General features: G+C 40.9%; 2 protein-coding genes across 6 annotated transcripts in view; one reads left to right on the top strand and one right to left on the bottom strand.

Moving 5' to 3' along the window:
* The window catches only part of STRN (striatin), a 67,725-nt gene extending 56,975 nt beyond the window's left edge, over positions 1-10,750 (top strand). For 3 of the 4 annotated variants that reach the window (XM_082757377.1, XM_082757376.1, XM_082757374.1), the window contains 3 exons: positions 1,669-1,776; positions 3,033-3,119; positions 3,205-10,750. In XM_082757377.1, the coding sequence (XP_082613503.1) occupies positions 1,669-1,776; positions 3,033-3,119; positions 3,205-3,374 (365 nt within the window). In that variant the 3' untranslated portion in view covers positions 3,375-10,750. The remainder of the gene's footprint in view (positions 1-1,668; positions 1,777-3,032; positions 3,120-3,204) is intronic. The other variant, XM_082757375.1, reaches the window with a different exon arrangement.
* A 3,453-nt stretch (positions 10,751-14,203) lies between these two features.
* Positions 14,204-22,923, bottom strand: part of VIT (vitrin) — a 53,408-nt gene continuing 44,688 nt past the window's right edge. For both annotated transcript variants that reach the window (XM_082755910.1, XM_082755911.1), the window contains 5 exons: positions 21,799-21,946; positions 20,954-21,057; positions 20,214-20,440; positions 17,898-18,411; positions 14,204-17,271 (listed from right to left, as the gene is read on the bottom strand). In XM_082755910.1, the coding sequence (XP_082612036.1) occupies positions 17,093-17,271; positions 17,898-18,411; positions 20,214-20,440; positions 20,954-21,057; positions 21,799-21,946 (1,172 nt within the window). In that variant the 3' untranslated portion in view covers positions 14,204-17,092. The remainder of the gene's footprint in view (positions 17,272-17,897; positions 18,412-20,213; positions 20,441-20,953; positions 21,058-21,798; positions 21,947-22,923) is intronic.

The raw sequence follows: 22,923 nt of genomic DNA, 5'->3' as shown, positions 1-22,923 counted from the left end.
TCCTGGCATTAGGAATGAGACCATAATGAGCTGAAGCCTGAAGTTTCATATTCAGGCCAAAATAGTAAACTGATAACAACATAAATGTTCAATCCTTCTTTAAATTCTGATAACTTTTTTTCGCCTAAAAGTTTTATGTCAGTGAATTCTATTGTCCAATTATATTTTTATAAGGGAGTAAGCCCTTCTTGTTAGCTCGTTTGCTTGTCTGTTTTAAAAGTAGTTGAACAACTCTGTCGTTTTATAAGAGGGAACAGAATATCCCATCTCCCTTCTTTGCGTTATTACTTTTTTTTTTTTGTAGTCCAGTATCTTTTGTTTCTGTCTGAAAAAATAGTCCCGAATCACCTATCTCTATTCAGTGAAGTTTTCTTCTTGCCATTTGTTTTCACTTCCTCCTCATCACTGTTATTTAGGAGTATTCCTTTTTAAAAAAGAAGACCATGGTATAACCAGCAGTCTCTGTTTAGTGTTTTCAGTTACATAACAGTACTATAATACTTATGTATATTAAAAAACACAAACAAACTTGTACAAGAATGAATGGAACGATGCAAGAGGAGAATGAATCACCTGAAATGCCCTACCACCTCCATATAGGGAATCTGCTGTTCAGTGAGGGCCTCATTCTGTTTGGCATTTTATAAATTAAGGAAAACTGGCTGTGATGCAGTCTCATGCTTTTAATAACTTCTAGGGGTGTGTTTATTAATAAAAATGTTTTTGCCTCAGTTAACACTTTTGATAATTCTTAAGTGTCCTATGGAAGGTTCAGATCCTATAGTGGACTTTTATTTTGTTTATAAGATTTTGGTTAGCTGATCTGACTGTTCTTGGCAGCAGGTTAACTGGATACAGTCAACTCCTCCATGAAAAAAAAAAACACAAAAACATAACTGTGTTTTGATAATTTGTGGAATGGCTGTGTTTTGCCTAGTAGTCTGTCCCTCTTTAAGACCACTCTTGTAGTAGTCTGTGTGTCACATCAATGCCTAGGTTTCCAGTCAAAAAATGAACCACCAGAATATCTTTCTTTACTTTAATTTCCCAGTTCCTCTGTGTGTGTATAAATATAAAATAATGATGTTTCAAGATTGTTGAATGCTAGGAAAATGATTCTCATGAATAGCCGGGTATGCTTTTCTTCAATTAGAATTTTAATCAGCGTGTATCAAATGATGGTAGATGGGTATTGTTCTGTGGGGATGAGAGCAAGGGATCCTGTTTGCTTTGAAACATACAGCCAATTATGTTAATTTTTCCCGTACTGCCTGTTTGCTATGGAAAAAGTTTAGCTGGACAAGAGGAGGAATGTGGAGGTGGGAAATGCAAAAATAGTATTTTCATTCATTTATTGGTTCCCTGTCCTACTTGATGCACCCATCTAAAACTGTGGCAAAAAGTTAGACTGTACCTGTTTGTATTTACACTCATTTGTAAGGTTAATTTACGTCTCTATGTGTGCATAATTTGGAAAGAGTAAAAGGGTTTTTATAGTTTTTAAGAGTTTTTAGAGTAAAACAGTTTATGTAAGGTTTTCAGTTGAGTTTCCATCACATTAGGTAGAAAATTGTATTGCAGAAAAGATTGATTACTTATTTTTTAGTAGCAATCTTTCAAAGCGCTTGGCAATTTACATGTGTTGATACGTATGATTTTTTTTCTTAGCAGTCAGTTCCTCCTGTCAGATAAATAGAGTCATCAGTCATCCAACTCTTCCAATTAGTATCACAGCTCACGAAGACAGACACATCAAATTCTATGACAACAATACAGGTATGCATATCTTTGGCAGGACTCAGTCATAGTAGTTGTAGGACATAACAAAAATTTCATTATGGTTAATATTATTCAAACAAATGCTGAGGGATACAAAGAATTGAATATTCCCTGAAAAAGAAATCGTCTTTTCATTGTTAGAGCCCTGAAATTACCAGTCTATATAAAAATGTATTGGGTAATTAGCATGAAGAGAAGCTTCTTTTTAGTTTGCGTGTCCTTATGTTCATTGTGTGTACCTGAATTCTTTTGATTTGAGGGCAGGAAGCTTGGTCACTTCCTTAGTTCTTTAAAGATCTCTGCTTGATGGTTTCCTTACAGGGCATCATTCTCAATTTGACATACTGTATTTCTACAAATCTCTTCTGCAGAAACAGCTGGACACTTACAGTGTGTTTTCTAATTTGTAATGAGAGTTGCACTAAGATGTGTAATTAAAAATGCTGTGATTTTAAAGGAATTTTTGGTAGGAATAGTAGTATTAAATTGTTATTCTTACCGTGAATCTTGTGAATTGTTATTCTGACTGTGATAATCTTTAGCCTGTGACTTCTTTGTTTCCAGGTCACACTGCCCTAAAAGTTAAAAGTGAGATTTTTCAATATTTTTGTTGATTATAAGTTAGCTACTCCCCCCATGTGTGTTAAATAAGAAGAGGTCAAAGCACCCAAGGGAAGCTGAGAAAAAAGCTGAAAATAGATGATTTGTTCAATGATAGAGTTCTGTAATGTACAGTAGAGGAAACGCTGAGCTTTTCATATTATTTTTGATTTTCAGCAGCTTAGAAAATACATTTGACCCATGTTTTCTTATTTTTCATATCAAATCATTGCTATAACCATAATAATAAGCTGTAATAGAACATTAATTCCCTCTGGGTTCATTAAAATTATCCCATATTCTTATTTAGTTTATTTCACTGTTAATCACTATATTCAGCCCCTGTCCTCCTTCCAAGTCAAAATCTTACTGCTGGACTCACTTAAGTCACTTCATGTGCAGATACTTAATGTGCACAGCGATATTGTAGCATCAAGGCGGTTTTGCCCACACAAAACAAAGGGCTAACAAAGTTTGTGGTATTGGTTCTGCATCTTTCCTGAGACTGTAAACATTAAAAGAATGGCAGCTTCATATTTTTTCCTGATTCAGTCATGGGAGAAAATAACGTATTATTAAACAGACTGTGTTTAAGTAGTGAATATGGGTATCAGTGAATTCCAGAAAAATAACCTACATCTTTTCTTTCAAAGGCAAACTGATCCACTCCATGGTAGCTCACTTAGATGCGGTTACAAGTTTAGCTGTTGATCCTAATGGCTTGTACTTGATGTCCGGCAGTAAGTACATGAAATTTCATTTTCCTTTTCTCACAGTGGTGGCAAAAATGAGAATTATAAAGAAAACCATTTCCCCTTTCTTTAGGTCATGACTGTTCGATTCGCTTATGGAATCTTGAAAGCAAGACCTGCATCCAAGAATTCACGGCTCATCGCAAAAAGTTTGATGAGTCCATTCATGATGTGGCATTCCACCCATCCAAATGTTATATTGCCAGTGCAGGAGCAGATGCCCTGGCGAAAGTGTTTGTATGACAGAGTGCTTCCATTTCAACTCTAGCTTTGTATATATTTAACCAGCTGCACAAAAGAGAAGAGGTGGGCATGAATCTTCTTATCCTGCCCTATAATTCAGAGAATGTTTGTAAGTGTTTAGTTTTTGCAGGGTGCTGTTTTCTAAATTGAAGTTTGTTCTGGTTTCTGTGAGCTCAGCTGGTGCTGAGAGCTTGGAAACTCTCAGTTTCAAATAGTTCAAAAAAAAAAAAAAAAAAAAGGCGCTTTTATTTCAGAGGGTGTGAATTTTCGTCCAGGCAGGCCTTGGGTGAAACTAGGTCTATGTATTCTCTATTAATAAAATGGAGTACTGGAAAGAAGGGGTTTAATTGCTTCAGGGAGAGGGAAAAGAGGGAAACTTTCTGGGATGCTTCTCATTGAGGAACCGTGATGTGCTTAAAAATCAAATCACCTGGAAAAAGTGTCAGTTCATGTGCTCATTACTGTGTCTTGTGAGAGGCACTTTGTCATCCCTTTGGTATTACTAAGCAGATTGTTCAGAGAGAGGTAGCTGATGCTTAATCTCAGCCACCTGGCTGCTAGCTTAAGATAAATGTGGTTAAAGGAAAGCAAGTTACTAACATAAATTGAAAATACAGTGAAGTTTTATTAAATCTTCTGTGTTATACAGCAAATATTTAGTTTGCAAAAAAAAAAAATTATATAATTTTTTTAAAGACTGCATTAGTGTGTGGCTAGAAGCTGAGCCTTTAGTCCCAATTAACAACAGACTGAAGCAGTCTGTATATACTGTAGTAGCAGATTAACTTATTCAGATTTATAATGCTGTTTATTCTTGGAGATCTGGCACAAGAAATTATCATAAGACTTCCCAAAGATACTATTTTACAGTATAACTATCAAATGTTCATCTCCTTCTGTTCCAGCTTAAAAAAAAAAAAAGGTATCGTTCTGGGCATTGTGGTACCATGACATGTTTAATTACTTTTGAAGATTAAACCTATGCCTGATGCTTTGTGTGAGTCCTGCTAGTGTAATAGTTGCCAACACAAAGTCAGTCTGAAAGATTCTGCCACTTCTAGAGGTATTTCCATACTTCAGCATTTGTGGAACTTCTCAACATGTCCACTTCACTGGGTATATTATGCCATTAATTAGGTTACCTGAAAAATGAGTACTTTTTAAAGTTATTCAACAGATGTGCTTCTCTGTTGATACAAGTGGCAAATAACTTTTAAAACAACATTTTAGTGATTTTATCCATTCTTAAAGGAAAGTGAGTGGATTCTTTTCCGTATCATGAGAGTTTTTACTATTCTTCGGTCTGAAGCTGGCATTTTCCTCAGAAGGAAAGGCAGAATTGATGCTGGAGATTATTTCTGGTACTGATGTGAGTAGGAAAGAACCCAATCCATGCAACTCTTTCAAATACCAGCGTGAGGTTAAGACTGGAAACTGATAAAAATCTTTACCTTTAAACTGACGTTTTTTAAGAAGGAATCATTGAAAGATACCAACATAGGGTTTGACCATGTTGTTCTTAGTGTGATATTTGGAGATGGGACCACATTTGAAGCTGAACTCAGAGTTTAGATTAACCGTATTATTTAGAATAAAAGATTGACCTGTGCTGTTTGAGCCTGCAACACATTACTGCTAAAATATCCTGGAATACCTTTTGTTGCTCAGAATATTCAGATATGTCACTTCATGATATTGATATGCAATATATTTCCATAGATAAGATTAGAACTTTTACCGTGAAACAGATGACTACAATAGTAAATCAGATTATTTAGTTTTTATAAAGTGTGTTGGTTATGATGAAAAGGGGGAAACTTGGCTGCAAAACTGAGCATTCAACTTCGTGAGAGTTCTGTGTACTTGACTCATATTCTTTCAGTGTCATTATTTTATTTTCTTTTTGGAGAGGAAATTACAAAGATTTATCTGAAAAATTCTAAAAGCTATGTATATTATATATGTGTATATATATTGTAAACTTGTATTAAATGTCTAGTAAGGGAAGACTCCATGGGTGCATTTTAATGTTTTAGTATTAAGAGTTCTCATGAGTTTGTGTATACAGAGGATAATGGCGTGAGTATGAAATGAATGTTGTGCTTTTGCTTCCACAATACGATATGTAGTTAGTTGTTTAAATTGCTGTACATAAAACTAATAGGCCAGCATGCTTGTTTTTTAAAACTGTCATTCTGATTACAATTGGAATGTAAGAAATGGCTGTTCAAATGTGAATTGAAAGATGTTTCCTTCTCACTATTGAGCTCTTGCTCAAACTGAAAAGTGTTTTTTTTTTTTAAAGCTGGCAATAGCTAGAGGATGAGGTGCCTTTAAAAAACAAAACAAATGTAGCCTTACAAAGAGGTTGTGGAGTATATATATTTTTGTGCTGGTCTTCATAATTGATGTCAATGTCTTTTTACTGTACTTGGTCATGTACTTGTAGGACTGCGGGGTATTGTGCATGAGCCTGCCAGATCTTCTGAACATCATCATAGGAGTTAGGGACGAAAAAATTATTTAGGTTATCTAGTCCATCTGTTTGCTAAAGCCGGACTGTAGACTTGTGCATTTTAATATTGTCTTGGCCAGTGAGGTTTTGTATATGTTCTAAATGATTAGGCTTCCTTTGGAAGATTATTTCAATGATTGCTTCTCACTGACAGGAGGAATTATGTGATGTTTAGTAGTTCTTTTTGTAACGTCATGCCAGTATTCCAAGCCATGCTTTGTGCCATTTAAAATATTTCTAATCATTTTTGTAATTTGGAACCTGCAGGTAAGCAGTACTTTCTAGCTGTATATTTCCATTTCTTTCTACTTTCTTCAAGCTATTTTTCAGTCTGCTCTTTTTATACAACTCTTCTTTTTTTTTTTTTTTTTTTTCTTTTTTCCAGCTTTTTAGCTCATTTCTCCATGTCTTGGTGCCCACAACACCATTGCGTATGCAATGAGTTGTTGGACTTAGTCTGAAGGTGATCTGGTAAATGTGATTTGTCCATGTCCTCCCCCCAGCCCAAAACACGATGCTTATGTGTAGGAAGTCCAAACTTCTTGGTCTGGTGTCTCACAAGCCCAAATCTTAGTTCTGACAAAATAAGATTTTTTACATATAGACTAAGCATTGCTGCTTCTCATGTTTCTCTCTCACTTTCAGTGTGTCTTTATGATTCTTTTGCAGCTAGGTACTTCTGTTTCATGATTAACCTGTTTTTGTAAGCTTTGAACTTCTGAGTGTGCTAATTTTTTTTTTCATTTTACCTGCAGCTCTTTCTGGTTCAATATAATTGGTAACTTTCATGAATGTGAAACGTGCATCTAAAGATGTAAATGAGACTGGACCTAATGCTTATTCTTGGAAAAAAAAAAAAAAAAAAAAAAAACGTTTTTGTGCAACTCTGTATATTGCATTTTACCATTAAGTTTTTTCCTGTATGCAGTATACATGCTACATTTTTTTGAATGGTTAACTCATATAATTTTTTAATGTACTACTGTGCTACTGATTTTGGTTTTACTAACTAATTTAATGGGAGAATTTGCAATCCTTTCATAAATTGAAAATTGTTCCACTAGGTTTTTTTTAAGTACTTTCATTTTTATTTAGAATTTACTTCACTGTGCTGTGTGCTTTCACGTATTTGATTTGGTTACCAAAACTCTTGCACAAAATTATTTGGAATAGCCTGGAAGAAGCTCTAGATATAACTCTACTGTGGAATACATTTCCCTCACTGCTATATAATCCTTGGGCTTGCTTTTTATTGTGCCTCAATGACAGAAGTGTTTTGACACACCAAGTAAAAATTTTAGCTTACTAGTTACAAGAAAATCACATGATTATTTTCAGATCTCATTCATCTTTATTTTGATTTAAAAACAAACAAACAAAACAAAGCTTCTTTACCAAGAAGTGTGGACAACTACATGCTATATAGCGTGGGTTATTTTTATAGTCTGTATTCAAATAACATTATTGTAGCAGTCCCATACGTGATGTGTTCGAGTAAAAGTGTGGTGTTCACCATACAGCTTTGTGATTGGGCGGTGCAGCACCATTTTGCAGCTGTGAATTTAAATTAAACAGAAGCTTGTCCTTCTGAATAAATGTAAAACAGATAAAGGACTTAGTTACGCCACCCTTTGCAGTACACCTGTGTGTTAAAACACAAGGATGGAGGTGAGGGAAGGGAACACATCTGAAATCAGTGTCATTTTGGGGAACAGCACTTTCCATAACCTGATGTGTCACATCAGCAGTGTTTCCTTGTCAGAAGTGTTAGTCCATCCCACAGGAAACAAGAAATTAAAAAGCAGGCATAACCATCTGATAAACAAGTTTTCTGAATGCCTCTCAAGATGTGTGTTTGGAAGCGTTTTCAGACTGTGCTTTGGCAGCGTCTTTCCAGACTGTTCTGGGGAGCCTACTTGACTGTGAAGCATTTAATACAAATTATATCTAGTAAATCTAGTAAAACCTGGTAAAGTAGGCTGGGTTATGGAAGAAAATGCAGTTACTGTGTTTGTGCCTGTACAAGACAGCTCTAGAACAGTCTTCTTTGCAGAAGCATCAGACTGGCAATCTAACATGAAAAATTTCTGCAGCATGAGAGTTCCTGCAAATGAGATCATTCATATTTTACTTTGAAGATCTGTAGGCAGTGGTCATTTGGATCGTGCTGAGCAGTGAGGGAAGCAGGGAGGCTGTTTGCTGAGCTCTGGAAGGTTGAGCAAGTTAAGTGGCCAGAACCAACGTGCCCTCCATGGAACTTGTGTCATCTCAGCAGAATTAGGCTGGGAAGCAGTGCAGATTTAGCCTGATGGTATCACAGGGAGCAAAGGAAAACCCTTCAAATATAGAGTGGCAAGTTAGCGAGGTTTTCCCATAATGATTCTTCAGATTTATTCATTTGTCCATTGGTTGCAGGTTGTATGAAGGACAAATTCTAGTGTATGTTCAGATTCCAAATTACGCCCTTTTGTGTCAAAGGTGAATATCATTTGAATTTCAAACTATGTCACTTTAGACAAGGTGCCCCCATTTGCATGCATTGCTAAATATTGCTTTGTCATCTTGATTTTACTTTCTCACATAAATGAATAGGACCAGCGGTTCCAGGTGATTTGTGACTTGCTTAGCCTGCATGTCTTTTCAGCGTTCTTGCAGGTGAGCTGGAATTCTGATCAGCTTCATGGAAACTACTGTGCAAAGATGCTGCTGCTTATAATACAGCATTTAAAAACATTCTGAAAATTGTGGCTGTATGGTGAAAATTGTCTTGGCCTACACAGTGAAAAACAAAGATCAGAGTATAATAGTGAAATGTTCACATATGGTAAATTGGTTTGTATAAAATGTTGTAGTCTGACACAGTCATTGATTTTTTTTTATTTTTTTTTTGGACATCTGCTGCTGGTGAGCATCGTAGTGGTGTTGAGATGTTAGTATTGAGTGACAGAGAGGAAACAAAGATTTTTCTGAAAAACCTGTTCTTCCCTCCACGCCCAAATCTGACAAATGTTTCAGGAATCTTCCTTTTTCCATAAGGACATGGAGGCATTGAGAATGTTCTATCTAAATCCGGCAATATCTTTAGTTGAAGATGTTACAATTGGTGAACCATGCTGGCTGCTTCATCAGTTTAGAGAAAAACAGTTACTGAAACTAATGGCCTGTGAACTGCTAGGCAAAACCTCTGCAATGTTTCTGCTGAGCCGCAGTGAAACTGGTAAGAACCAAGTCATAGGCAGTGTTTAATCCATCACGTTAAAGATGGATTGACCAACAAGAAGTAACCCACATTTTGAAAGGCAGCCTTAGGCCCAACAGAGTGAATAAACAAACGTGGGGAGTGGGGGGGGACTCAAATGACCTGTGTGTAAATAGCCTTTGCTCAGACAAGTGCTCTTGTTCAGCTGGTGGGACTCATCCCAGGAGGGAAGCTCCTGGTAAATGGGACCTTTAAAATGATGCCTCCACCTGTGCTTACATATACACATGTATGTGTGTATATGTATGTGTGTGTGTATATGTGTGTATTTGTATACATCTATATACACACCAGTTGTGCAGGTTATCAGTCTGATTTTTAATCTTCCCACTTATATCTTTCTTTAGGCTATATTTTCCTTGGAATCTTAAAATCCCATATGCAGTAGACTCTCATTGAAAGGTTTATTTCGTAAAGGACTATTGTTTTTCTTTCAGACTGCTTTTTGAAAGGTACTGGGGTTTGGGCTTCGGTCCTCCTCCTCCCACCACCAAAAGGCTGTTCTGTACCTCCTTATTCCCAGTTCATCTAAGTCTGCTGAGTTCTCTCTTATCCTACCTGCTGACCTAATTTTGCTGCTGTGTTGTCAGTTGTGAAAACTTAGGAAGTACTGTACCATTCAGGGTTTCTGAGAATCTCAATTCCACTACAGAAGGTGTAATTCCAGTTCCATAGTACAGTTCGTGGGTCTGAACAGGGTCATTGTCAAGAGAGATTTGTTGCTGGATGACAAAGTATAGATGAACTAAAGTGGCATTCAGTAACACGTGCCCTTCAGCCCATCCTGACCAAGTTGTGGTGTTGTGTGCTCCACTAACTTTGTGCAGTCTTTGCTGCCAAGCCACTCTGTGATCCTGGGAGGTCGCCCCCGTGGTCAAACCATGCCTGCACGTGTGCTTTTGAAGCTGCTCAAAGCCTTGTGTGGACAATTCCCTCCGCTTGAATTGCAGCGCCCCCCCAGATTGTTCCTTGCTATTTCACAGAAAGCCTTGGTCCCCACACCAGTGTTACGCTGTAAAGCTGAGAAGATTTACGCAGCTGGATTTGTCCTGCTCTGCAAGGAAAGGGATAACTTGTCTCCAAGCCAAATATTTTCATTGCTTTGCATTACTTACAAAAGCAGCCAAAAACATTGTATAAGGGAAAAGCAATGGACTTCAAGCTAATATTTTTCCATTGAGAATTTATTTTTTTATTTTTCCTATCATTGAAATAGTGCTTTTTGAATGTAGATTGTTTTCAGATGTATGGCTCCTAGAATTGTCTCCGTGCAGTCAGGCATCTACAAACATGCATAGGTTTTGAAAACTGTCTCATATGTGAGCACTTTTTCTGGAAATGCGAAATGAGCATGTTTGCTAATAATTTCTTGTACCTTTATAGCCCAAACAGACTGAAAAGCAGTCTTGTGCTATATTTTCCTTGAATTGTGCACCTGAAACTTACAGAAATCTGTGATAAGAAAAATATTGTTGCTGTAAGATTTTCTATTAATATTTGTCAGCACATACCTGCATTGTATTTCGTATTAATATCTTCAGTTGTTTTCTTTTAAAAGAAATTGTCAGGTTAAAAAATTAAAAAAAAAAAAAAAAAAAAAAAGGCAGATTTCTTTATGGGATTTTCACAAGTAAAATTGAAGTAATTTTCAGCATGATCAGTTTGGATTGTTGTTGTTTATATTCAGCTACTTCCCCTGCAAAACAAAAGAAAAACCTGTTGACGTTAGTTACCTGACAGTTCTTTCAGAGAAGGTGCCAGAGGTAGGAACCACTTAAATGTTAGTAATTCCGTTTGCTCCTCTTCTGTTTTAGGCCACTTCCATGACAGTTGATAGGAAAAGGCTACTGTGACTTATATATGAACTCTTGCTTAAACAGCTAAAAGAAGTTAAGATTCCCCTTCAGAATTATGCTGAGGTTATGATTTTGCACGCCAGTTTTGAATGACTACTTTGAAACAATGTTGGGCTTCAAGTGTCTTGCAAAGTGGTGAATCCAAATGAGAAATGCCTACTTGTTGAGTAATAGTCTGCTTGTCAGTTTGTGTATGGCTCGGTACAAAGCTGTCAAACTACAATACCACCAAACTACCTTGTTTAAATGCTACTGTTGTACAAAAGTGAATGTGTTGGTTGTTTTTTTTTAAGTGAGAAATACTGTTTTCTAATTTGTGAAGGAAATAGTTTTCTTGGGAGTAAGGATTCAAAAAACTCACGTGTTTCAAAGATTTCAGATAGGCTTCTTGTGGGAAACAAAAAAAGTGAAAAAGTGATCATTCTCCAAAGATCAAAGATTTGATAAGCCTTTATAAGAAAAAGTATAAATATTTGCTATACGTGAAAATGCTTCTTCAAACACTTAGTATTAAACTTTTACTAAAATTCAATATTTTAAAATCCTGGATAAATATCTGAAATGACAAGGTAGAAAATTCAGAGGGAGATTATTTTGAAATACACCACTATATTTTTGAGCTTCTTGATTGCAGCCCTGAATTTTCTCTTTTTCACTGCAATTCATACTTTGTGAAACTTCTTGGATAGGTTCTATTTAAAGCTACATTCACTTGCCTGAATAATCCAGATAACTATTTTGTCATTAAAATTATATAGATCTGCATATGTTAGTGTGCCATTTAAAATGAGACCACGTTGAGGTAACCATGCAGGTATTTATATTGATATGACAGTAGTGAAGTGGGATAGCTGTATACTGTACCCGCGTTCTGTGCTGAGCAAAATCACATGGACTTCCAGAAACAAGCAATGGTTTTTAAGAGCAGCTTTATTTAATGTTACAGCAGCAAGTAAGTGTCATTTGTACCATATAATTATGTAAATTGGGTGCTAATAAATACTATTTTTCAACATTTTGTATTGTGTTCATAATTTTTTGTTTTTCTCATAAAGTTTGTGCTCTTGGAGCATGTACCGGGAGGTGGAAGTGCACACGGTCTAGTGCCTTGGGTGTGGAGGGGCTCGAGGTGACTTCATGTGAACCTTTTGAACTGCACCGAGGGTTACCATTTAAGGGGCTGTCTCAATTTCTCCGTTCTCCATATGTCTTGTTTTTGTACTGTTCTGTTGCCTCGTCACTGTTGGCACCCTGCATAAGGCACGTGGTCCCTGCTGTCTGCCTCGGCTGAAGACGCGTGCAGGGTGGGAACGGTGCCGTTGCTCAGGAACTATCAGCCTCCCCTGATCACGGTGAAACGTGGTGCGCTTCCTGGGTAGAACATTTGTTTAAAATAAAAATAAGCGCATGGTTCTGCCCTTGGGGAGAGGATGAGGGAGAGCAAACCACACATCACAGATGGTAGCCGCGTTGCTACGGGAAAACGCTCAGAACAACGCTGCTGAGGGGGTGGTATGGGAACCTACACAGAACCGAGCAGAACAACTTGTCAGCAAGTCCGTCCTGTTGGGGTTTTTAAGCTTGTAGGTGGGACAAATGAAGTTCTCGTCTCTTCTCTCTCCCCGGTAGGTAAAATAAGCCTTCTGCTTTAGTCCTATTCCTCTTCCCTCCTCAGAGGAAAATAAGGATTGTTGTATGAAATGATGGTACAAATTCATTCAGCCTGTGTTTTGCCTCCAGAGAAGGTCAGTAGAAGATTCGTGAGGTAAGGAGAAAACAATGTAGGAGTTACCCTCCCACACAGGAGGCCTAAAGACTACCTTGAGGGATTTGAGACACTCATTGGTTATACAGATAACACTGTGATGTTTTTAATGTAGAGGCAACTTAACAAACGTAGGTTGCTTGCTGTTGTCCAAGGCTTCCTCAAATTGAGATGGCAGTGGAAAAGAAAATGGAATTGGCTTAATTGCTTTCCATAATGGTGGGCAGGGAAAAATAGCTAGAAGAAGGACAGAGATGGTGACTTCGTTCAACCACAACATAAATTAAGGTATGTGTAGCATAGAAAACTTTCTTACTGTTTGGTTTCTAGGTCTCATTTCTCATATGTACTGCTTGCTTTGACTTGCCACCTCAGCATGGGTAAGACCTGTGGAGCTGATGGGTAGGGTAGTAGATCCATTAAGGAAGTTTAGGTTGAGTTGGGCCTGTCTAGATGTTTAACCCCAGAGTTTTTTCCTGGTTCCTGTCACTGTTACTTTATGTGCTGGAGAGTGGTGGTAGGAGGAGCAAGCTGAGAAGCTGCCACAGGGAAGGCCTCTGCGTACTGAAGCAGCTGAGGAGCCAGAGGGTGCACGTGGCAGGCAATGTCTCTTGTGTCCAGTGACAGCAGTGGGTTCAAGTATCCTACATCCAGACTAGCCTCGGTAACACACTGCTGAGAAACAGGGTTGTTACCTCTGTCTGTTGAGATAACTGAACTCAGGTTGTTGACCTGAGTTGTGGGGAGTTGCTGCTGGAGTTTGAGGGAAAGGTGCTTGCCCCCACATTGAGCTCCCCCACGGTGGTGTCCATTTCCTGGTGCATGCTCTGCACTGTGACTGCTGAGCAGTGATAAGCTACCAGCCCAACTCCTGAGTGCCAAGATGCCTGTGTCCTAGAGAGAGGGTGATCAGACCCCTCTTTTGGCTGTACGTCCAGTGAGTAGTTGCTCTGGCTGCCTGCCTGCCTCTAGGCCCAACCCGTTGGTGCCCTACTCTTCTGGATGCCCCAAACAGGCTGCAGCTTCCACCCCAGAAGTCAGTACAGTTTCAAATAAGAGTTCCTCTGACCAGTAATTTGGTGGTCCTGCCTCTGCTAGCTCACTTCTAGGCATTTCATTTTTTTTTTCTTCAGCTGAGTATGTAAACAAACAAGCAAACAAAAAAACACTGAAATACAAAACACTTGTGTGTTTTTTTTCCAGTCTTACTAGGTTTGCTAAAATCTTGTGAAAGCCTCGGCTGTGTTTCAGAAACTAACATGACATGGACTGTATTTGAAACTTATTTTTTGAATTACATACAAGGCAACGTACTTCGAATGCCTTTGGGACATTTTTATTGCAAAATATATAGCAACTTGTATTGAGAAGCTCAAAACAGCTTGTATATATTACAAAAAGAGCTCTGCTGCTTTCTCCAAATATACCCCATTCAAACATTTATGAAGCTGTATTATCATTTTTTAATATTTTTTTGAGACTTCAGTAGATGTGATATTTTCATTGCTATGAAAGGTGGAGGGTTAAAAGAGAAGTGTGTTCTGTGCCGATCCACGCTTGTGTTGAATGAAGGTCATATTTTGGCAGCTTCTGAGGATTACACTTGAGTTTACAGTGTTTATGGGTAGAGCATCGCAGGTTAGATGAGAGATGAAAAATTAATTTGAAGGTCATCTCAAGAACTTAATAAAACTGCTTGTTGGCATCTGAGCACCATGGGTGTTCTGTGAACTTAAGACAAACCATTTCAACAACAACAAACCCTGCTGTGCCCTTAATAAATGCTTGTGGTGGAAGATAGCTCTTCAGCTTTTCTGTGGGGAGTGTTTGAAAACTCAGTGTTGTTGCTTTAAGCTTTTGGTAGAAGTCTGTCCTAAAGAACACCTGTGGCTCCAGCTGTTCCTAATGCCTTGGCCATCTGTGCTGTGCTTTTGGGGGAGCACAGGCACGGCCTTTGGGAGCACCCGTGGAGGAGTGCCAGTCTCCTGTGCTGTGAGGGTATGGCCAGTATGGAAATTGATGTGCAGTGGTAAGCTGTTGCATTAAAAATTTGGCTGCAATCTTAAGAGTAGTTAGAAGTTAAGGCCTAGGCCTTCTCAGCTAGCCACAAATTAATGCAAATGGGTTTTCAGATTATGAATCTGGCATCTGAATTAAAGTCCCCAGTAAATCTGTTGTATGTGTTTGGGTTCATCCAGCCCATGTAATATTCCTTGTTGACAGAGAATGAACAGCAGAACAGTGGTGAGGGAAGTGGGTCTGAAGATGGGGCTATCAGGGCTGCTCCTCTATGTAACTCTCTGTCCTTAATGGTTAGTTTTATCAAGCCAAGAGGCTATTGCTGGGGAAGTGCTGCAGCACAGGTTAGTGTTAAAAACTGTGTGCAAATATCTTTTATGACTTTGCTTTTGTTTTTTTGGAAGCTGGCAATGACCTGTGTCTTCTCTGAAGATAGCATTTTCATATTGATAAAGTTCATTTAAAGCTAGAAGTGAATGTTTTTTCTTAAAGAGGGAGATATGAACCATCCCTGTGTAAAACTACTGCTTCATCCAGTGTTGCTTTTGGTAGTAATGGTTGGAGCACCTCATGAGAGGACCCTAGCCTGGCTTACATGTATGTTATCGTGCTAGGGAGATCACGTAGAAGTGGCTGTCTCTGTTAATTTGAATTATGGTTACTTCTCTTGTAATTTTTAAGCTACTTCAGTTATATTTCTAAACAAAGATTTGAAAGATCGTGTACATTTTATTGACAGAAAGAAGCCTCCTTTGGCAACTTCAGTTATTATTTTTTTATGTGAATAATAACATCCTGGGTCATGGTTATTTATTAAAACTGTAAAGGTTATTAAAAATCAGGTTTGTGAGTAAGATGTGAAATTTGAGCTTTAATTTCTTCCAATTTCCTGTTATTTCCACAAGCCTGATGTGGTGTTGCTTTGACTGCGATAAGGTGCATGAACATGCACATTTTTACTGGCACTGAAACATCATTCCTTTCCTTCTGTAACTTCTGCTTAAGGAATGTATTTTCTTAAATGGCACTGGATGGAAACAACCAGCAACTGCTGCTTCCTAATTGTAGTGCAATCCTTTAGACCCTCTTAATGTGTCATTACTCCCGTTGCTGACCAGCTGACCTCTTCAAATAAGAAACAGTTGTGAATTCTGAATAACTCAGGGCTGTAGAAAGTATATTTTGAAATCAACCCATAAAACAGAAGTCCACCCCAACTTCAGAAAAGGATGCCTTTAAAATTTAGAAAGACTGCTTTTCCCGGTGTATAATACAGGACTTTAAGATACTTTCCTTTTAAATCTTTGCAATGGCTCTCAAATAATTATCCACACACTAAAGACTGCTGTAAGATGTTCCAATTGTGCCGTAGTTTAATGATAGAGCAGTGGGGGTCTCAAACACCTTTCAGACAGTGTGCAGCCTAAACCCACAATTTTATCAAAGGAGCCTCTTCTGCCTCTGCAGCTCTCCTGCTATGCAGCAGGCCTTGAGCTACATGATGAAGTGGAGCCAGTGAGCTAAGGGGATAAGATTGTTATTTCTTTTATCTAACCACATTTTAATGCCGTGCTGTGGGAGATTAGATTCCAGCTCCTGCATGTTGGCTGCTGTGTGGATCTGGAGCTTTACTGGGGCCTCTAAATGGTTGCAGATCCCATAGCTTGACTCTGGCCTCTCGCTGGTTTTCCAGTCTCTGGGTTTGGATAAATCTCAATACTTGAATTTGCACTAGCTGAAGGTTAACTTTCCAGTTTGTGTCTGGGATTTCAATCCTGACCTGTGTGACAGGTGACAGGCAGTGTCACGTAGAGGTGCTTCAGCTACTGTAGCTGAGCAGCGTTGCTGCTCCCTGCAGGGACCTGGTCCCCCAGGAAGCAGGTGGCACGTCTTAAAGGGTGAGGGTGCTAAGACCAGATCATCAGGGTTTATGGGTTGTCCAACAACACTGTGGTATCAGTGATGTGCTTTGAAACCGTGGAACACAAGCCTGTGTGTGCCCAGAGGTGGGAGTCAGATGAGCTGGGGATTTATACCAGAAGCAGCTTTTCCAACACCTCCATTTAATTCCTCCTCTTTTACTATCCATCCAAATCTGAGGTTCTGAAGCCTGCAGGGGGAAAAAAAGAAATCAACAGCCTACACAGAGCATTATCATACATAGGGATGCAATCAACTTTGTTAACCGGAAAGTGCCAGAGAAAATCAGTGTTGGTATTTCTTGAGCTCAGGGCTGGCATTACTCCGGCAGCATTTTGTGTGCTTTCATCATGATGCCCAAGGATCCTGCCTTGTTCCACTCCATCAGTTCCGTGGCTGTGAATTAAATTCTGTGCAAATGTTTTGGATGAGTGGATTAACAAATTGGTAGAGGTTGTCAAATTCATCCACAAAGAAGGAATGCTCCTTATCTGGATCTGTTGCAATGGCTTCCAGTTCATCTTGAGCAGCCCAAGCAACTCCAATGGAGTAAGCTATAACTCCTGGAAAGAAACCCAGAAATAAGAATGAGCATTATAGTTTTCATCGCATTAAATTAAGTTGGTTAACACAAATACTGCAGACATAGTTACCAGGCCACTAAGAACGGGCAGTGAATTGTGGTACCCTCTCTGTCTAAAAGTGGCATCGTCAAATTGGAAGAAAGGCCTGGTTTGTGCATTGGAACAATGCCTGTTGCCAGTAGCAAAAAGGCTTAGACAATAGTAAAGCTCTCAATGGTGGGGATCTGAACAATAGCTTCTTGCTCCAATGTCTTGCTATTGCACTGTGAGATGTGTGAATATCCTGACTAGAAAGCCAAAGGAGGCTTCATGTGTTACTAAGATAGTAGAATTCTGTGGAGATCTCCTAGGCTTAGCTGCATCTTGCTATACCTGTATGTTTTTTTTTTTTTTTTGTTTTGTTTTTTTTTTTTTTGTGTGTGTGTGAAGTTCCTCATTCAGATAGAGAACAGATGGTGGTCTAGAGCTTGATGGGATCCCAGGATGAGGTGCTATGCTTCCTTCCTAAGGGTTCCTCCAGTGTCTGTGCATGATAGCAAACTGTGTTTCTCTGACCTGGGTAAATGTGGAAGTGTGCAGGAAGAGTAGATAACAGAAGAGCTTACCATTTTGGTGAGCTGTCATGGCTGGCACTCGGACATCATCATAAGACCTGCCATCTGTAATGAGAATCATGATCTTCCTTTTGTTGGGTTTGGATTTGGTGAACAGTTGCTCAGAGGTGTAGCTGATGGCTGCCCCTGTGCTGGTCCCACCACTCCAGTAACTGATCCTTTTGATAGCACTCAGCACGTCCTGCTTAGTGCTGTATTTGTCGAAGCTGAACTCAAGTCGCTGCTCATATGTGTACTGGACAGCTCCGATGCGGGTATCGGTGTCCGAAATCTCAAATTCCTTGCTGATGTTGGCTACGAACTGGAGGACAGTGCGGAAATTGCCAGTGCCAACACTGCTGGAGCCATCGATTACGAAGCCAATGTCAGCTGAATTGAGACACGTTTTGCTGCACACCAGCCGGTCGGTGTCACAGACCCGCTTCACCAGGGGCTGGACGATCTTGTGTAGGCCAAACCAACTGGGCACGCTGATGGAATAGAAACCGTTTGTTCTGCACACTGCCTGCAAAACACCACAAGTATGAATGCAGTGGAAATTTGGTCCGCCTCCTTCAGCTGGGATTTTAGCTAAACTGTAAATTTAGGCTCCTGGAAAGAGCGATGCTAGAGTCTGAAGGGGCCTCTCCTCCAGTCACCATCTGCTTCCCTGGGAAATGACGTCAATGTAACATCACAGATGCTTCTCTAAGGAGCCAGGTTTTTCAGCCCTTTTTTAAAAAAAGCTGTGGGATGGAGCTGATATTATAGCCATGAAAGAAGGGTAATAACCAAGTTTGCCACCTGTCAAGCTTTTTTAGATAAGTTATATTGTTTGCAGAGAAAGCATCCAAATCACAGAGCCACTGTTAGCATGGCTCAGCCAGACGTGGTTGCCAGACGGCAAAGTCAGCTCCTACCCTCCCAGGGTTAGGCCAACCAGGAGAGTTGTGCCTGCTGACAGACCCTGCTGCCTTGATCTGAAACCTGGGACTGAAGTTGGTTTCTCCCTGGCTTGCACCCATGTTAAAAAAAAAAAAAAAAAAGAACAAGCAATGCAAAAAGCACATAAAGATAGAAAAGAAAATACATATATATTTATCTTTGTAACTGAATATTTGTAGGGAGCAGATTTGAGGGAAGCTTTTGGAGGATTAGTGGGAATCAGGTGAGTGCAGGAAGTAGGGGCAGCACAGAGCAGGGAGTGGCGGAAATTGAGTTTGTGGGGGTCTGGTGGGCAATTTTAGTGTTGAGATGCAGCTTTGTCAGGTCACCATTTCCTCTTTACCTTCCTATTTTAAGTCACCTCTACTACTTGTGCTCTCTGGCAGGTTCACAGAGACTTGCTATTGCTTTGCTCTTTTGAAAAGTAAATGCAAATAAGGCTATAGTCTAATTAAATGCTGACCGGAGACAGCGGAGCCCTCTGGAACAGCCCTGAAACTCATGGAAAATTATTTATGGCAGAGTAACATGGTTCAGACAGGAGTCTGTTTTCTGAAAATAACAGATAACTGCCCGGCTTCCTGAGCTCAGGCAGGTCTGGCACTTGGTAGATGCCTCCTGCCATAATCTTGTGCCAGCTTGTCCTGAGGCACTACTGAGCAGGCAACCATTAGTGCCAAAAGCAAGTAGTGCAAGGCTTGTGTTCTCTGTTTGTTTGTTTGCTATTGTTTTGTTTTTCTGCACATGACAGGGATTTGCTCCTTTTCCAAGAGTTCATAGCAGCAGAAATAAATAACCAAGGAAAAATAACCCACATCAGCTCAACCATGGAAACAAAATGCTTCAGCTCTCCAGTGTGGCTAACAACTGAGATGTGCCTGTGCGTAGAGTGTCCCAGCCCTGGTATGTGTGGGACCTACTTGTCAGTGCAGCAAGGGTGCTGGGTTGTTCAGGGCTTCCCAGCCTTTGCCAGGTGGGAGAGGCACATCAGGAGGTCACAGAAATCTCAGGCTGTGCTTGTGCTTTGTCACGCTGCTGAACATTCAGACCTTTTGCCTCAGAATGACTGCAGGTTTGTGCCAATGGGTAGTCAGCAAAGAGCTGTTTGCTCCGTGATGTGCCTCGGGTCAGAGATTTGCTGTCAGACAGTTTGCTGTCTCTCTTAGCAAGTTTCAGAAAGATCCCCTTTCTGGTTTCAGCACTGCTGCCTCTTTGTATGTGAGACATCAAGACAGTGTGAGCAGGACCAGAAGTAACCCTGAGAGTTAAGAAAGAAAGCAAAATGTCCTTTGAGAGGGACTGCTTAAGCTCCCTGAATTAAATCACTAGAAAAAAGGTTGAGTTCACACCAAGCTTCCAGCCAGAGCCCAGCCCGGTAAGTACCTTGTCTACAAAGTTAGGCTCGATAACATTCTGCTTCTCGTTTTCAGCAGCTGCTTCAATAGTGACAAAGAAAATGTTGATCCCTGATTCCCTGGCCAGCCTGGAGGCCTCCTCCACTCTGTCGGTTGGCCACCCATCCACCATCACCACGACCACGTTGGGCGCTCCACCTCTGTTTCCGTTAGCATCCAAAAAGAAGTTTTTGGTAACAAATGAAAGTGCCTTTCCTGGAAAAAGAAAGAGATTGAGGATGAGTTACAGGGCCGGCAGTGCTCTGCCTGACAGTCCCTCCGGGGCTATGAGCAACCTACTCCTGGAATGGTGGACGAAGTGCAGGCCCAAGTGTTAGAGCCACGCTGAGAGCTGGGGAATGCGGTTTCTGTGGCTGTGTGAGCAGGCAGGGAGGTCACCACTGCTGGTGCCAGCACCTCCTGAACCCTCTTGGCAGCTGTGTGGAGCCCTATTTGCCCCCGCCTGGTGTCCCACAGCAGCTGGAGGTGGCCACCAATGCATCAGTGGGATATGTCCATGAGAAGAAAGGTAGCTCCACTTGTGATGGACTTGCAGCAGCCTGGACCAAGGAAGGCACATTACAGTCGGAGTGTGTGCTCCAGCCAGCCCTGCCCCAGCACCAGGCCCTGCTGCCCATGGCCTCCACAGCCGGAGAGGAGGCGCAGCCTCGCTCCAGGCCCCCCGGAGCCCTCCCCGAGCTGAGGCCGTGCATGCATCCCATCACCTACCAACGTTGGAAAGTCCACCTTTCTGGGGGATTTTCTCAATGGCGTTTCTTAGGTCCTTGGGGTTGGCATAAGTTTTTAGGCTAAATTCTGTGGAAGGGTCATCACTAGCAGAAAAAAAGAAAAAATAAGAAGCAGTCGTCAGCTTTTTTGCCTTACATACAGAAGTATGGGCGTTTTAGGAGCTGTCTGCACTACCTGGCTCCTGGTAGTGCAGGTGTGAGGCCTTCAGCATACGCTAGCCCCACAGATGTTGCTGTTGGGGCGCACACCCCTACCCACCAGTGATGGGAGTAGCTCTTCCCAGGACATGCCAGAAGAGGGGGAAGGCAGCAGATGGGGACAAACTGCTCTCTTGAAGCAAGGAGCCCACCAAATTTTGTTAAGGCAGGGCGATGCTATTATCTGGCATGATTGTGCCCTATTCCCTTTGGGTTCCCCCCAGGACAGGGCTGGTCAGCATGCACAGCCACAGTAGAGGCCCCAAGATGGGAGCACTGGCACTGACAACAAAATGCCTCCATGCCATGAATATGAGTGAGAATATAAACTATCAAGAAGGCTGCACTGGTGAGGTTTTAGATAGTGTTTCAGCAACAAGCATCTCCAAATGTTATGATTCTTGTTTCTGGCAATAACAAAACAGAGCTAGGTCTGTAGCCTCTTGTGCATAAATGCATGCTTGTTTGTGCTCATCTCAGCATCTGTTGAAAAGGCCACAGTGGGTATAATTTTGGATCACGTTCAACCATAAGTAGCAGTAGAGGTGAAAAGCTGGATGACCCTGCTGCTCTGCTCTGCCCTGGCATGTCTGTGTGCAGGTGAGCTGGTGCAGAAGCGGCCCTTACCCATACTGGACGATGCCCATCAGGGGCCCAGCGCTGCCAATGCCAAGGGCTTGAGCCACGTTACTGAGGAACTGCTTCTGGAGCTGGAAGCGGCGTTTACCGATGCTCCAGCTCCCATCCATCAAGAAAGACAAGTCAACCTTGCAACCTGAGGGGAGAGTCACAAGCGTGTAAAGTATTTTTCGTCCTTTTCGTAGCTGTACTTCCCACAAAGTACAGCTGTACTTCTGCCTCCGTGCATGCAGCAGCACTTTTGGGTGTTGCCTCACTCAGCTAAAAGTCCTTCTGGAAAACCTAGGCCTGCACCCAAAGGCCTTCTGTTAATGACACAGATGAGCCTCATCTTTGTGTCTCTGCAAGTGCTGCCTGCAGTGCCTACCAGCCCGCCCTTCTCTGCATGTTAGTGGTGACTCACTTGGCAGCTGGACCATGACCCAGAGCGGGATCAAACATTTGGCTTAACTGGGGCGCTAACGTTTTCTCCTGCCGTCTGCATCTCTTGATTTCTCTCCGATGGTGCCTCCTACCAATCAGACTCTCCAAAATAGTGTTTTAATCATTAGATAGCCTGAAGGCAACAAAGTGCCGATTGTTCCTACCGGCTTATGCAACTGCCTCCCATCTCATTACTTTCAATTTTTTTCTCCCATAGCCGTCTGTTTTTCTAATTCTAATAATGCTGAATTATAGGAGCGTGACGGAGAACTGTTTTCTTTCACAGCAGATAGCGAGGCAAGGCTGGGAACTCACAACAAATAATACCTCAATTAACGTCCAAATTTTCTTGAATTTCCTGGCCTTAAAAGGGAAATACATCATGCAATGTATACGTGGAAAGTGGAAGTTTCTCAGCCAACAGGGGCTGAGCATTCAGAGACTTAGATGCTTGCTCCAACTTAATTCCTGGAGCTGACTCGGATGGCAGGAGGATTCCTGCACTTGGACATCAGCAGGGCTCTGCAAGACGGAAGCCTACGTCTGCTCTGCAGGGAGCTGTCCTGAGCTCTGCTTTCCTGCAGTGAGTTTGGGTCTGCAAGGGCAGATCCTTCCCCTTTTTCTCTCTCCCTTATTTCTGTACCAGTTTTAGGTGTATTTGACTTTCTTGGATGGGAAAAAAAAATATAT

The sequence above is a fragment of the Aythya marila genome, assembly GCF_965140915.1.
Source record: "Aythya marila genome assembly, chromosome: 3".
In the NCBI taxonomy this organism is placed as follows: domain Eukaryota; kingdom Metazoa; phylum Chordata; class Aves; order Anseriformes; family Anatidae; genus Aythya; species Aythya marila.
The sequence above is the reverse complement of the archived record's forward strand: the minus strand, read 5'-3'. Positions and strand labels throughout refer to the sequence as shown.